A 17,818-nucleotide genomic window follows, 5' to 3' on the forward strand; every position below is an offset into this window, starting at 1 on the left:
CACCCACGTGTAGATAATCATGATGGACATGCCTCCATCATTAAAGATTTGACACACGGCATGAACACAGTACAAACGCGTTATAATGCTTCACTTGCAAGATTTTTCTTTTAATCGGGAATCGACTCTCTCTCCTTGGCAATGAACTTGCTTGAGCGGTGCTAGTATGTCTAGAGCCACGACACAGATCAGTCCGACACTCGCTTGCTTCTCCACGCTCTTGCGCCTACCTCGGCACTGATTATCTCGAGCACCATGCTCTTCAGATTCGGGATCTTTATCGGGCTCGGTTCCGTGGTCGCAACCATTATCTACTTCACGCCCATACCAGGTGAGTCGTCGATAATTATGTCATAGTAGTAAAAATGAAATAGATGCGCTCGTTCGTATAACGGAAGGTAAAACATCTATTCCGATCGTGCAAACGATTTTCCACGGAACGATTCGTTTCATATTAAAGTCTTAGATCAGTTTACGCAATTACGATTGGCGTAATCAATTTTTGACGTTAGGTACGTACGTAAATTAAGAAAAAATGCCAGATAAAATAATTTCAAAAACTGTTTATATAATGAATGTTGTAATGAACTGTTTATACATATAATGAAATTAATTGATATATATATATATATATATATATATATTATATACATATACCATAATATACATATATCATTGATTAAAATAGTAAACTGTGTCTTATATTTAAAATTATAATCTTTTTTTTTTTTTTTTTTTAACTTCAAGATTCGTCAAGATCTTGCGTACTTATGATTTATATATATTCGCTTATAGAAAAATTATGTCTTTTTTCTTCATATTTATTACTTATTCTAGTTATTTGCTTACAATTTTTTTATAGAAGCAAATACTTTGATTTCAAATATAAAATAATATAATAAAAAATATAATAATTGGAGAAAATTTATAGAAACTTTCTCTTCTTATCGACTCACATCAAGATTGTGTGTGTGTGTTTGTATATGTGTGTGTGTAAACAGATATGGAAGACTAGAATGGCAGATGAACGACTAATACTCTAATCGTGAATTGCTAGAAGCTTTATAATAAATTGACTTAAATTTAAAATTCATTCTATAATAGCCACGAAGATTGTTTGAAATAGCAAATTGAACCTCTATATAAAAGGTGAATGTCCTCAAATTAAGATTTACAGTTATGTACAGTATGTCTCTTTTAATAAGAATCAATCTCTTTGCCAACGATGCTGACCGCAATTGTTATTTATCAGTTGTAATATATGCGAGATATTGTCTCTTGGAACACGTTATGCTAAATTAACTGTTATGCTTTCAAGCGTCATTATTAATGGTTGGTATTGGATGATGGAAAACAAATAAAGAAGAAGAACAAAAGAAGCTTTTTTTCGAATTTTCACCATGTAATATAAAATCTTTTTAAATATTTTTATTCTGATCATCATAAAAATAAAAATCAGATGGAGACAATACATAATCGACCAACCAAATTAATTATATCTCTCTATTATTGTAAATGTACAGTAATTTTTCTTTTTTTCTTTTTTTTGTAAATTTGCAGAAATTAAAAAAATCGTTATTTTACTTATAAATAATTGTTTATATAACCCTTATTTTGTGTCATAAAAAAATTTTGGTATTATATGCTTTTATTAAATAAAAAAGGTTGAATAAAAAATTTTACACACACACACACACACACACACACACACACACACACACATATATGTATAATACTTTATATTTACAATCGCATGGAGAAAAATCGCGCCTTCTGGTGTCACTACTTTTATTGATGTGCCTTATGGAACCTTATTAAAAGTCATTTACTTGTGTATAAGCATGACGCTCTTTGTGCTATTAATGATTTCTTAACATTATCTTTTTTCTACTATGAAATTATCTTTTCTAAATTATCTTCCATACATATTTGCACGTATGCTCACAATTAGTTTCAATAACACTTTAAATACCTCATACATTTTGTACCAGGAGCGTAATTATTATTGTACAATAGCATAATTTTGAATTTTTTCTTAATACTATCATTTTATTACTCACATCTAACAGATTAATTAGTTTTAGTTTTTCTGCATCGCGTAAGATTTTTATGTGATTATAATTTCATACAATTATGTATTTATATTAATACATACCTATATAATTTATATATCTTTACACAAACAACAGAATAAGAAAAATCTTTATATTATATTGTTATATCATGTTACATATATGTATATAATTTAATATAATATAATATAATTTTTGTTACTTTTAAATTCAGCGTAGAAATGTTACTGGAAATGTTACAAATGTTAGCTGCGACAAAAATTCTGTTTATGATTTATTGTTGCAGTTTTATTGAATAATGTAATGAGTTTACACACATTACACATATGAACTTTCTTTCTGATTAATTATGATAGGGAAGAGAGACGAAACACACACGTCGTGTAATAAACATCGTCAAAATATACCGCAATACAAATCGAAAGTACAACGTGAAAGTATGGGGTGTTGCGACCACATATATAATTTCGCTTTTCGACGATGCCGTTGTTTCCGCTTGAAATAGGTGATCGAATTTCTTATTAACATTTAAACGTAACACCAGCCGGTCTAAATATAAATGTCTTTTCATTAGCTCTAAATGCCTTTTACACTTTTACTTCTTTTCAAAAGAATATCTGTCATCTCAGGCACAGAGATTTATTTATCTCTGTCTGACTGCTCGTCAGCTTTTTGATAGTAAATTTTAGTAGAATGTTTTATCTGCAGCAATATTAATTACAATTTGTGAACTATTAAATATATGCCAATCGGTCGCTAACATCATTTTACTCGTATCTGATTAGAAAACGTGAGAATTTTCGTGAAATCGCATTTGCAATAAAGAATTTAGCATTTTCCAGAAAAATGCAAATTTTTGAATAATAATTTCGTTCTCGCAAAGAACGGTATCCTCTTTATGATAATTATAAATTAAAATAAATTAATAATTGTGAATCTTTTTCTAATTATATCGTGATAGTTGAACAATAAGATAATCGCAGCTATTTTGATGTATAAACGCAATTCTATTCTCGCGCGCGAATCTATTTCCGCATGATTCGAATACTTCCTGCAAAAATGTAATAAATATATAAGAATGTGATATTAGTAAAACATACATGCGATTCTTATTTATCTGGATTTCCCGGATTCTGAGAAATACGCATATGAGAGAGATGCGTTCCGCCGAAGCAAACAAGTGAAAGCATCAATTATTACACGGTAAATGTGCCGTTTTACTCGTAATATACGTACAGAGAATAAGAAGAGGACCATCTCTTAACTATCGGAATAAAACAAATTCCGGGATATCAATCCGAAAATATTTTGATAAATAATGCAAAACTATATAAAGCCTATTGCCATTTAATACACATATAAAAATTAAAAAAAAGAATATATAAAATAATGTCAAAAGTATAAAAAACAACAATAAATTTGTAACGAAGCAGTGTTTTACGATGAAAGCAGCTATGTTTTACACTTCCAATTTAAATTAGTAAAATCAGAGATCGTCTATACTGACGATGAGAAAAAAAATAGATGATTCGATTTTCCCTTTAATTGAAAGCATTTTCTTTTATAACCGATCTATACATTTTTTTATCGTGTACATATACACACCTATTAATCTCCTTTCTAACGCTCTAAGCCTCTAAGGTAAATAGGATTGTCTTGATTACCTGATAATCCATAAAAATCGTTAAAACTATTAAACGCAGGATGCGAAATGATATCGAGCAATACATTTCTAAGCTTGAGAGATTTCCGCTCGAGCGCTACTTACAATTATTGTCGATAGAGAAAAATGCTTTGTCAAGCGAAAATAAAATGGTACAACTAGTATGAGTAACATAGAACAGACTGTAGGTAGACTAAAGATACATCTTTCACTTTCCAAGATAATTGGGTTTTGCTTCATTCACACACATATGTGTATAATCGTTTAATAGATTTATGATTAAGTAATTCCACTTTGTGCGTCACATCGTTCCATAACTTGAATATGATAAAGTAGATCTTAAATCTGATCATTGCATTATCAAGAATCGCATTATTTTTCCCTGATACACAGCTTTATAACTAGAAGCTAATAAACATAACGGAGTGCTAAGCATAAAATCTGAAATTATTATTTATGACAGCGCGGGTGACAACGCGGTTACTTACAAAGTTAAGCAAATTGTTATTTGCGAAGTTAGGAAGTCGTTACCTACTTAAGGCGTCGCGATATAATGGCAGTTACACTGAATATGAATTAGATAACATAAATGTCGTTACGGATTTAGATAATGAGATTTTGTTATCGAATGTATCGCATATGTGGCACATAGGAGAACATTATTACATTTTTTGCCTTTTAATCTTTGGTTAAATTGTCACACAATTATATTATGTAACATTAATCATTGTGGTAAAGATTCATTTATACTTTGCAGGAGAACAAATTATATATTCCTTATAATTTGATATGGTAAATTACACTCGCGAGGAAAAAATATAGACAGATTAAACATGTTGAAACATAATAATCCGTATTGCAATACACGTTATTTTTTTCATTTATCGCTACCTACGACATGCTTATAGAATGTAAAAGAAAAGTTCAAACCGATGTTATTCCAACAGCAATCGTTTCCTCCCACTATCTTGTATCGCAACTTGCTGCTTTCATAGAAATGCAAAGTCATGTCGTTTCACGAATGTGTTCGTCTTGTATTTAATTTCACTAAATTGTTTTGTATATATGTATTTCTTACTTAATTTTTTTTTACACTCTCTTTTTAGCAAATCTAATAATTTTAATTTAATTGTCTTATAAATCAGTATAGCCGACAAATAAATCTTTAAATTCTTGGCAGACACACAAAGAAATTTAGAAATTAAATTGAATATCTCAAATAATTTAGGAAGAATAAGGAAGGATTATTATAAGAAAGTTATTTAATTTTGCGATTAACTCTTACTGTTTTTTATTGCAAATAGAAATTTTTAATATTTATTAAATATTTTAAGATGACGTGCAAAAAAAAAAAAAGAAAGAAAGACATTATTAATATAGCTACTACATGTTTCATATGCATTATGTGTATGAGAATTGAATAGTTTATTTCTATAAATCTAATTTTTGCTTAATTGTAAGTAATGCGAATATCATATGACAAGATATATTTCGCTGCAACATTCAAATAATTGAACTCGTCGAGATCGTACCAGTTTCTGCATATTCATCGACTTAAATACATTAAAAGTCTTATTATCCTTCTCTCTCTAGAAAGTTCCGTTCCATATGCAGCGATGTTGCAATCTAAATGAGAATGACCGATAAACGTGAGCTTAAGCATATTCTCGATCTCGACAAGCAAAACGTCACTTGCTTTCCATAGAGAAGTGACCGCAACACGATGATTATCGTTTTTATCCGCCCATGTGAGTAAGAGTTGATCCGGTGGGCATCAGCGAAAGCGAAATCTCTATATTGGCTGGACCGAGGGGATCGAGGAGAAGGGAAAAGGTCGAGAGATGAAAGTGTTCACGCAGCCGGCTTTTGAGAGAGATGGAACAGGTCCCCAGACGTATTGCGAATGATGATAGGTAGGGGCCTTCAGGACGGGCCCACCGGCGAACTTTCACTCGCTGTTATGCCGTTTCTGACATATTTCAAATTCGCCTGCGTGAAACTCGACGCGTTGTTGCGATTGCGGGGATAGGTCAAAAAAAAAAAGAAAAGAAAAAAAGAAAAAGAAAAAACTAGCGGTCGCATATAGATGACTTTGTTTTTTGGAGACGCGGACCCCCGGGAGAGGGAAGATACGCGTCATAGTTTGTACGACTGAGTAGCAACAAAATTGGACTTTTTCGTCAGTTGTCTACTTGGTGCGACGGTATCTGCGACGACGTCGCGATCGTTAGTCTACGTGTCGACGACTGTCAGTGGTGCGGTGATTTATGAGATCTGACCGTCATTTTGTCTCGATCGTAATCATCCATATTTGCTTTTAAATCGTCATGCCTCTGTCATCCATTAGCCCTTATTCAATTTTTCGTCAGCTATTGATAAATGGTGACCTCTGGTTGTTGAGCACTCTCTGATACTTTCTACTCGAGTACATTTTGGTCGTAGGATTAAACTATCATGTCGGGTAGTTATGCGAAGCCAATCGGGAGTCCGTATGCATTGTTACTTTCAGATGAGGCAGCCGATTAATCATTTTCGCGAATAGGAAAAAGTCTTTGAAAGAGATATGTAACATCGCGAATACGAGTTGCCAGTAAAAGTCAAGTAGCATTATTAGTGCTTCTTTTTATACTCGCAGAAGTTTTCAATAAGGAATCTCTACTGTGTGTAAATATATATAATGATAGCAGTTATTAAAATATTTATAAGTACGTAAAAAAATTAAAGTTTAAAAGAGAAAATTTATTAAGTAAAGGTTAATTTCAATTATATATTTCTCATGTTTGGAAAAAGTCTATTTAATAACGTACTGTATAAAATAAAAGATGTTACATTGTTAAAAATTTATTTAAAAGTTATCGTCTCAATAATTTCGAATCCGGACGTAATTAATTTATCTTTGCCTTCGTAATATATATATATATATATATATATATATATATATATATATATATATGTATATACAATAGTAATATTTCGTAACAATGCAAACAAGCAATTTATATGTTGAAATGGGAAGCTTTGACAGCTATCAAAAATTTATTTCTGTCCAATAAAATCTTCTTCAATCATCGATACGACAACGCAATCGAATAAAACCACGGACTAAGTCAGAGCTCAAAGATAGAAAATTATATAGCCAAATGTAATGGAGGCCATGCCATAATTTAGACGACCTCAAACGTTTATATAACAAACGCTCGTAAAGTAATCGTAAATGTATTGTATTTATTACAACTTTTATCTCTCTTGCGTCTCGATCGTTTTTTTAAAATCAAAGATCCAATTCTCTTCTTTCGCTGCGGATAAGTCTCGCGAATAAATGAGCTTCGATCATTTTTTGCTAGTAACAGTTTCGATCTTCGGCAATAAGGAAGAGAGAAGGAACGTCGTAGCGGCGAGAGAGAGAGAGAGAGCGAGCGGGAGAGAAACGCTATTCTAGCAACGAATTTCGGGCTCGATATTCTCATCAGTCGTCGACGGGGAGCGCGACTGTGTCCGTAATTTTGTTATACCGGCTCTACGTAAATGTCCGCAGTGGTGCAGTGACAAAGATATCTATATTTATCTCTTCGTACACATTTCTTTTTACTTTTGTACATGATCGTTATTGACAGGGAATATCTTCCCTTCTCATTGTCTATATATCCTCGTTTATCTATATTATTTATATCTGTCACGTTTAAGAATCATATTGCCAGATATATAAAATTAATTTAAATTTGAAAAATCTGCAAGATATTATAAATTTGTCGTATTGATAATTATAGTATAAACTTTATTTAAAAAATCATGAGTATACCGCAATATTGAATTAAATTGTAAGGAATTGAGTTGATCGATTAATTTATATTAGAATTACTTCCATAATAAATTTTGATAACATTTTATAATTAAAAAAAGATGCGTTCTATTTATATTTGTACAATCTGTTTCTAGACTATAAAAAAATCTCTGTGGTGAAATAACTACAATGTGAATAGTAATTTACTTTCAATTTTAATTATATCTTTCAGAGATGCGTGATTCCGGTGATATGTATCACACGCGTAACTGAATTGGTTTATAAACGCGTTATGTGAAAATTATACAAGTTTCCACGTAATATATAAAATAACTTTAACGTAATAATGATTCTGCAATAGAGAACGGAAATAACAATTAGACAAACGTTGTGGTGCTTGATCTTATTATTTTGTTGATTTTTGTCTCTCTCTTTCTTTATACTCATTATTCAAATTTAGAATATAATATATATTTTTCTTTAATGTATATATTTCAATAATTGCTACTTATATACTATCATTGATTATATAATTTTGTTATATAATTTTTTAATAAATTAACATTCGTAGCTATAATCACACACACACACACATACCCAAATTCAGAATATCCTGGCAATGTGTGTTAATGAGTGATAAACAGCCTCCGTTATTATTATGATTAATCATTACTTCAAATTTAATCTTCATTCATCTGTCTCGCAAAAATTGATTGATGAACGCTTTTGGAGACTGACACTAGAAAGAATTTGACTCAAAAGGATATCTAAACAACAATTCAACTTTCAATCTCGTTTGTATAATACAAACGGCTTCTCTTTTATCTTTACGGTCGGCTTTCTCGGCGTTAACTTTTCCATTTTATTATCCTTGACATCAACACTTTGCTTGAAGCTTGAAAGCAACAAAGAGTCTTAGATCCAATCTCAAAAAAATTTTCTCTTATTTATTGGTAGAAATCTATGATACATTTCTCTTGTCAATTGAATACATCGAATACTACTCAATAATTGTACGCGTACTAATTTGCGCGTACAATTGATTTAATCGACACATATTTCTTTTATAAAGATTAATTACTCGCATAAATATTTCATCCAAAATTCATCAATTTTTGAAGCTCACGGGGAATGAATATCCTCACCGCCTGTTATTGTTATATAACAACGTTGGTAGGCGATGTATTCTTCAAAGTCCGCTCACCGTCACGTGGCCACTCCGACCACGTATGTTTTACGATGTCTCGTGGTCGTAACTATGATCGTAGCTGCGGCGACATTTTTGCATATTAATAATTACAGGCCTAGTAAGTTGAAATAGTTATTTTGTCAAAATTAAAATTAACACATCGTCGTTTTTGTACCAAAACTACGAATGTGCAACTATTCTGTGCCACATAATCATCAATGTGTAATATTTATTTAAATATTAATGGTACTAATGCAACATAATGTAAATATTATGCATAGTGCTTGAATAATTTAAGGGAATTATAAGAATAAAACAAGAACTTGATTTTTCGGAGCGAATTAAATCTTTAAATTGTAATAACTCGAAACTACAAAATTGCACATTCGTGGTTTTGACATATGCGCGATGACATGCAATCTTACCGTGCAAAAGTTACGTAAATTTAATGCAACTTTCATAAAGATTCATTTCAAACAATTTATATAATTTGCGATAGGAAATTGCTTATAATTTTATTTATGCATCGCATATCCTATGTAGGTCTTTTGCTTTCTCAAATTTTTTTTATACATCGTCTAAAGTTTTAAACAGAATACATCTTTTAAAGTAAATATATATTAATGACATAAATTATTTTACTTGAATGCCACGAAATTCATTAGGCATTGAATTGTAATAATTTATCTTATTAATCAGAGTTAGCTTCAAAATTTATAATGAAGATAAATGTCAGATGATGAAATAATAATGCGCGAAGAGCATTTTCGCGCTTCTTTCTAATCTGCTGCAACATTGATGTGTATGCCATAATATATATGTGCGCGCATCATTAGCTTTGTTTTACTAAATAGTACTTTCTAAATAGTACTTTCATCTTTGCTGCTTGTCTACTTGCATTTTTTCTTGCTTGATGGACGAGAAGGAAAACTACTTTCGTCGCGTCAAAATGATTTTTTTCTTTCTCATTCTTTCCGTTCTTTTTCAGAACAAACATTCCTATCCTGCGATAGACCATGTCATCACTTGGACTGGCCTATGATCTGCCGGGTGAAACTCACGTTAGAAGTCTTCCAATCACTCAGCAAGTAAGTCAATGATCCAATTATATTTTTTCTCAGTTACATTCATTTTGTAAAAATTTAATCTAAGCGCGCATAAAATGAAAGAAGAACTTCATTATAAATACACACGTCAGAAAAGGTCAAGTCGCGTGACTCGTCTCATCTGCATGCAGACTTTCAACTCAACTGATTATAACGCTTTTCATCAGGCTATCTATGTTTTAATACATGTCGGATTCCCGGATTCTTGCGTCAAATATTTTTTTCTATTTGTATTTCTTTAATAGATATTTTATATATTATAATATATTTTTTCAACAATTTTTCAAAAATCTTTGTTTGAAGAAATCAAATATTTAATTTATGAATGTTTCGGATAGCTAATATCAGATTTTACCAGTTTCATTTAATCTAAGCATCTATTATGGAAATAGAAAAATCAACTCTTGAGAGCAAATTAGATACGAAGGTTACGTCGTGTAGATTACGTCGAAGTTATATGTTGCGAACAATGTTGCGTAATGTTCCACTACTACTATTTTATCAAATATTTATTCATAATTGGGTCTTTGCTATAGCAGATCAAGGTTATAAAAGCATTATATTAATTAAATTAAATTAAAGTCATATTATTTATTGCTTTTATAATAAAATATTAATTTTGATTTTTTGCTAATGTTGCTTGTCCGAACGTTGCTTGAGAGAACGCGCGCGCGAAGAGAGGCGAATTCTAAAGAGAAAGTTTCCTCGTGTAATAAAGAAGTGCATAAGATCGTAATCAACTCACGCGAAGGAAGTTGCATTTCTCGTTACGCGCATTTCGCGAAAAATGACTACATTATAAACACTCCGTTTCCTTTTTTTATGTAGGTAAGCGGTAAAAAATATGCAAGATCTCGTGCAACCGCGAGGGAAGTTGCATTTCACGTCACGTACGCGATGTGAAATAATTATTACATTATGAAAACAGTTCGTTTTTGCGATTGCAACACCGTGTGCAACATCGTTACACTGCTGCATTACGTTTAACTATGCAACTATTACGGGAGCATAACGCTCGGTTTCGGATTCGTCGATGCGACATAACCGTTATGCAATTCTTAACCGGTATAATACGAAAAACTCTTACGATCAACCGTACGCCGTCCTGTCGAAATCAACGTTCAAAATGAGAATCGTGCCGGGTAATAATACTGCGTAGTTAAGCGAACCGAAGAAGACCGAATCGGCAGTTATTTGCTAAGCCTAAATAAAGCCGTGCAAAGATCCGCTATTGAATAATACACTATTTGTTCTCTTTTACTTACATATTCTCGAATCATTCACGCTATTTATATATGTAGATGTCTTATTTATAGCTGAGAGCTTGTATGATTTTTTTCTCAAATTATAATTATGGTTTCTTCATACTCTTCGTTTATATCTATAAAAAGTCGATGGTAGATGATTTATATATCTATATGAAATATATAGATAAGAAATTGCATCCAAAGCTTTATGCGGAAAATTGCGGTAAAACGTATCATTTCACAGATCTGCACTTTTACTTTCGATAAAAGATACAACAGATACAAGATACGGCAGTTCGATCTGTTTGGCAAAATATACATTATAGTGCTAGAAATCGCGATTTTACGCAAGTTCCTTACAGATCATGCGGGGATTGTCCATTGAATCAGACTGCCTGCTTAGACAAGCATTGTGTTTCCGCGGATGGACAGAGACGGGGAATCCTTACGGCCAATCGTCAAATGCCAGGACCCAGTATTCAGGTATGACCTCGATATACACCATCGATCAATAGCCCGAATGCGTTACACTTACTGCTTGAAACTCAACAAAATTCACCGCAAGCGTCGATATTGCCTTTCTATACTCTTTTTTTAATTTGAGTTTTCTTATAATGTTATATTAACGCGATTAAAAAAAAATCGAAAAAATTTGATTTGATTTGCTTCGGATGACTTTGATAACATGTAAAAAGACGATATACCTTATCTCTCGAAGAGAATGTGTTAATATATATAATAATAATAAATTATATAATAAGATAATAATAATATATTATTTTAATGTGTATATATATGTGATGATTTGAAATACATAATATAAAACTATATTTTTTTTATAATTCTGCTATTATGATTTGAGATGCAAAAGCAAAAAATGAATTTAGAGTTTAATATAACATCAAATATATTTTGAATTTTACACATCAAAAATCAGGATATTTTAAAACTATTAATCGATAATGTACAATTAATTTTATTTTATCCGAATGTCCTCTCGCTTTATTATCATTGCTATAATTTCACAGAAAGATTGCATTAAAATGATATATCTCTGAACTTGTGATTTGATCCACGTGATTTTGCCGATGCAAATATACCTTCATTTGCAATCAGCGCTCTTTAATTGAACTTCTATTTTGTATTAAAATTAATTCGCGTGGTAATTGAAACACGTATACAATATAAAGTTTTGATAATTAATTGCGTTGCTTGAACACATGGAAATAATCTCGCGCATGTGTCTCGGTTAACTAAATGAACACTTTGAAGTGAAGCGAGTTTCGCTGGGTCTCTAATTGATCCTCCTCGTAAACGCTGCGAAGCTTTAGAAATGTTGATTAAATCTAAATTCTAAATCCAGATTTTATAGAATCAAGTAATACGCGTGCAATTTTTTTCATCAGTTTTATATCAAATTCTAATTTTTAAAAAATTTCTTTTCTTTTAGAAAATTATTATACCATATAATATAATTAATAAAGAATAAAATATAATTAAATATAATAAAATAAAATATAATTATTATAAAATTATAAAATACATTCATATTCTTGACGGCAAAATTGAAACGCTAACTACAATTGCTTTAGTAGCATGCACGTTTTAATGTCCCGGTAAAGATTCTCGAAGATTTACGACGGGTAATGTGTGATTAATTAGCAACTTCCAGACAGGTTTACGCTTTTACAGGTTTGTGAAAACGATATCCTAGTAGTAGACGTCATTAATCGCCTTCCGGGTAAAGCAGTAGCGGTACATTGGCGTGGACAAACGCAAATGGAGATGCCTTACATGGACGGCGTACCGTTGATCACGCAATGCCCAATACCGAGTTACACCACTTTCCAATATAAATTTCGTGCCTCCAGTCCCGGCACCCATCTCTGGCATGCACATGCAGGTTGTCACTTATTTTATATGTAAAACAGATTGAAAAAATATTTAGAAATTTTACCTCATTTATTAACTCGGTGAGACTTAAATTTGTTTTTCAAGTTTAAAATTAAAAATTTTGATATTTAGAAAAACATGTTTCTTTTTATTTATAATATAAATGTTTTATAAATTAAATTTAATCGCATATGATGCATTTAATGTTTCAATATTGTTATATTGTCCATGACTTGATATTATTTATTAATATCATTATTCCATGAAATAAAATGAATCACACGATAATTGACGTATATAAATTGATCGATTTATTTATAAAAAAAAAAAAAAAAAAATCCAGGCGCTGATGTCACCAACGGCATTTTCGGATCATTGATCGTGAAACAAGCGGACCTTCGGGAGCCCCATCGCGCCCTTTACGACATCGACGACCCTAATCACGTGGTTCTGGTGACCCACTGGCAACATTCGCCGGAAGTATCGTTTAATCAAGGTCACGTAAAGCCGGCGATTCTTCTGATCAATGGAAGAGGTCGTCAATCTAACGGATCCATGGTTCCCCTAAACACATTCACCGTTATTCCGGGACGACGTCATAGATTCCGCATCGCTAATGCCGGAGGCGCCGGTGCATGTCCAGTAACGCTTTTCATCGACGGTCACACGCTTCTCTTGATTGCATTTGATGGGCATCCTATCGAGCCGCGGCAAGTTACTTCGATTACTCTGGCAAAAGGTCTGAATCCCGTTAATACCTTCCCGGAATCTCTATGCGGTAATTCGCGATAGATGTGGGTTTTACTTAACGGGAATTCTGTTATCTTCGGGAAAAAAAGTCAAACACGTTTAATTGAATAATTTTGAATGTGTTTAGAATTCTTTTGGTTATATTTTTTATACTTTGAAAACATTTTACGCTGCTCACATAGATTGTAATTCAGCTCTAAATTTATCTTTCTCGTTTGATGGCGCTTATTTTCTCCTCCATTGTTTCCGTTCTCGAATACCAGATCTCAAGTAGCGTGCTTTGCAACTTTCACTTTTATCGAGATTTATAAGAAGATTATGATCGAAAATTCCAAATATAAAATCGACATGATGATAATTCAATGTTATTCGCGGAAAGCAAGCTTTTACTCGATATCTCGCAATTTCCATCGAGCTGCGCCGAGAATGACGAACGATCTTTAATATTCGTTAAAGGTGAAAGGGCGGATTTCGTTCTCAAAGCGAGCAAACGCGTCGCTTCCTACTGGATGAACGTACATACTGCGAAAGAATGCGGAGCAAGCACGATAAATGGCGCGGCCATGCTCAACTATAAAGGCAGTTCGGACATTCCGGCGGCAACGGCGGAAATTATCGATCAGCAGGATATCGACGAGATAGGGACGAACCGGTTGGCCGTGACGACAAATCCTGTCGAGTGCGGCGGACAAGGGAGCTTGTGCGTCATGGATATCCAGAATATGCGCAAAATGCCGCGATTCCTAGCTATGCCCAGAATGGACGTGACGATGTATCTGCCAATTAATTACAAGATGCAAGCAACGGAACTGATAGGTGTGTATCAAGAAAAGAAAAAAATGACGTGACAGACGAGAAGTGAAAATACAATTAATTAAATCGCAATCGCGCGCAATGCAACCGTAATTGCAATAAGCATTAGTTAACGCGAGCGAGTATAATCGCCTGATTAAAAATTCTCTACTATGTGTAAGTTTCGCCACTTTTACATTCACCGTGCAAACGCGTTCCGTGTTATTAAAATTTTGCTACCGATTATATTTAGCGCACATAATAATGCGATGTATCCGGGTCGAGTACAAGCGCTTTCACCCCGCTATTATTTTTCTCGTAAATCTTTTCGTACGTCTGTTGAGCATCATCGTTAACTTTTTGATGGATTAGAAGTTTATCCCTACTCGGTCTCCGAATGCTTAACATAAGACGAGTAATAAAAAAATTATTAACATAGCTGAGAGCGAATTAAATTTGAAAAATATATCATCTTTTATTTTCTTAAATTTATACCAATTTGGTCGAAACAAAATTTTTATTTGAAATTTCAGATTATAAGAACATCATATATAGAAAATAAAAAGATTGCGACATATATTGTTTTTTTGCGAAATTTTCCTTGTGGGAAAATTGGTGCTAAATTTGCTTAAAAATATTTGACTGCTAGTAAAGTACCGCGTAACGGCTTCAATTTCTTCTAATCATTTGCGTAAAAAGAAAAGATCTCCGGATGCTCACCATCTGATGTAAGCCGTGAAAATGACACACCATTAAAATCGTATTAAGAGATATCGAATAATTTAAATTCGGTATCTAATCACGGCACGAGAGATTATTTAATTTTTTGTTCTTTTAGGTAACAGCGGGACGGAAACGCGAGTGTTAAACGTGAACAACTCTACTTTCACGTTTCCGTCATCGCCACTGTTAACCCAGGGTGGCGATGTGTCGCCGGATATAATATGCTCCAACCACAACGACGACGACGACGACGACGACGATGCCGATAATGCTCGCAACGAGAATAATGACACAGTGTCGCGACGTCGATGCCGTCCGATCGGTGACGGCGCCAGCAGTGGTGTGAGCAACATGTGCGAGTGCGTACACGTGCGTCGCATACCGCTCGGGGCGACCGTCGAGATTATTTTCCTGGATCAGGGTAATTAATTTCGTTTGAGCGTGATCAAAATACAAACGTAATTGTGCAACGTGATCACGAGCATCTCGTGTCCCGGTCACGTTTATTCGGGTTTTTTACATTCTCTCCTCTCTTGTAATTCCTTTACTTTTCTCTTTTCACCTTCGCTCGAAACCCAGTACTTTATATATAAAATCTAAGAAATATCGATAAAAAATAGATCCTTTATCTGCGCGAGCAATATTCAATGCATTTCGTATGAGGCTTTATACGATAATATAATATTTATCAATATTATATTTTCTTCGCTATATGAGGGGATAGAATCGTGTACTAAATTTTCCTATATAGATTAGAAACGATGTTGTGCCAATTTTCAAATCTAAAAATATTATAAAAAGATAATATATGTGATGTGTTGAATTTCATTAAACAAATTTTCATATTCACACACGATCAATATTCCAGAGATCATTTTATGATTAAAAATAAATTTGTTGGATATATTAATGCAAAAGATTAATCGAATAAAAAAATATAATCTTCTACGCAAGATTGTATATAGAGACTCATTGTGTATATGAATTATTACGTAATTATTAATCAATGCCATGTAATATTTGGGATAATCTTACAATAATATGAATGGATAATATGAATGAGATAAGAGGAAACGTTAGCGCACAATAGAGCGTAATATCGATTAAGATATCTTGATGTCCTTCATTCATATTTCGCATTAGCCGGCATTTACTAAAACTCAATTATTGTTTTTCCATTGTTCCATCTTCATAAATCATTTCCACAGCGAGGTGTATATTATTTCTCTCTTTAAGCACGATATTTGATGCCTTATCGCGACTACTCGCAATATGTTTTTGCGTCAGCTAAAAAAGAATCCTCCGAGACTTTTCCGATAACAGGGCGAGAAATAATCAGCCTTCTTTATAAAACTTTGCAAATAGGAAAATCCATTGATTTTTTATATTTCTCGTCAAATTATATTTCTGTCGATCTATTTAATGACGACTTTCGGATCTATTAGGTCTATCTTTGTCAGGAATCTTTTTATATCCAATAATTTAATTATTAATTTTCATTCGTGAATGCTGTTTTGATTTTATGATAAAAAGATTCTATTTATTCGGGAATTAATAAATCATCGCTTTGCTATAGGCGGTCTGAGCGATCTGGTTTACCATTTACACGGCTACAGTTTTTACATGGTGGGCGCGAGGCATTTCGGTCGAAGTATGTCGCTGCAGGAGGTGAAGAAACTCGACGAGAGGAAGCAACTGTTCGTGCGAAATCTCGACTGCGCGCCGACTAAGGATACTATCGTCGTGCCCAAGTTCGGTGCCGTGGCGTTGCGATTTAAAGCCGACAATCCAGGTAAATCTTCGTTCATCAACGTATAAGTGTTTTAATTAAATAAATAGTTAATTTATATTTCTTCACAAATAAACGGGAGGGATAAAAAAATTTTATGAAAATATCGAGATCCATCAAAATATTTTTAGCGATTAAAAATAAAAAGTTTTTCGCTAATGTAATAAAATGTTCAATGGATAGTAAAAAAATCGACATTTTTACAAATTATAACGAATAATGACGTTCTCCGGTAATTTTGTTGAGAAAAATCGACTCGAAATTTGTCGAACATTCCAATATCGATAACTAATCTGGTTGAAACGCAAGGAAGCGCTTATAGTATATATACAATATAACAGCAACGCTTGCTCATTAAATCAATGAAATTACTCAAGATCCCTCACTTTCACATAATTCTGCAGGTTATTGGATGTTGCGTGATGAGCACGCGGCTGATTGGACTCGTGGTTTGGATGTTGTTCTACAAGTCGGGGAATCTAGCGACATGATGCCTGCTCCACAGGACTTTCCCAAGTGCGGATCCTTCGTCGGACCCGACTACTTCCTTATATAGACTGTTATAACCGCTTAAGTTAAACATGTATATAATTGTATATAACGATAGAGACGCGCGGGCCTATATATACGTGGACTAAAATTTATGATTTTTTTACGAATAAATATCGAGTTACACATCGACCTATGCATCTAAATTGCTCCCGTCAATTTCGCGAATAAAAACTTTTTATTGCCTTTTTTTAAATCCCTACATTATAGTATTTAAGCGGAAGCTGCTCGATTAAATGCCACTTTTCACATTTAACTAACTTG

The 17,818-nt window shown here is 32.9% G+C and overlaps 2 protein-coding genes across 6 annotated transcripts in view; one reads left to right on the plus strand and one right to left on the minus strand.

Moving 5' to 3' along the window:
* Positions 1-17,818, minus strand: part of LOC138938725 (pre-piRNA 3'-exonuclease trimmer) — a 120,799-nt gene that overhangs the window by 7,626 nt on the left and 95,355 nt on the right. The window lies entirely within an intron of this gene.
* LOC138938724 (uncharacterized) lies at positions 153-17,686 on the plus strand. Of its 3 annotated transcripts, XM_070305923.1 has the most exons (10): positions 7,086-7,272; positions 8,638-8,823; positions 9,694-9,793; positions 11,421-11,541; positions 12,751-12,961; positions 13,295-13,690; positions 14,158-14,517; positions 15,332-15,637; positions 16,793-17,008; positions 17,410-17,686. In XM_070305923.1, exons 2-10 carry the CDS (start codon positions 8,697-8,699, stop codon positions 17,559-17,561), a joined length of 1,989 nt encoding a protein of 662 aa, XP_070162024.1. In that variant the 5' UTR covers positions 7,086-7,272; positions 8,638-8,696; the 3' UTR covers positions 17,562-17,686. The 3 variants fall into 3 exon arrangements, with proteins under 3 accessions (XP_070162025.1, XP_070162024.1, XP_070162023.1); XM_070305924.1 differs by lacking the exons at positions 7,086-7,272; positions 8,638-8,823 and adding an exon at positions 153-331; XM_070305922.1 differs by lacking the exon at positions 7,086-7,272 and having other exon boundaries at positions 7,650-8,823.

This window comes from Polyergus mexicanus, unplaced genomic scaffold (genome assembly GCF_030449975.1).
Source record: "Polyergus mexicanus isolate NDT 795.1 unplaced genomic scaffold, iyPolMexi1.0 SCAF_13, whole genome shotgun sequence".
Classification (NCBI taxonomy): domain Eukaryota; kingdom Metazoa; phylum Arthropoda; class Insecta; order Hymenoptera; family Formicidae; genus Polyergus; species Polyergus mexicanus.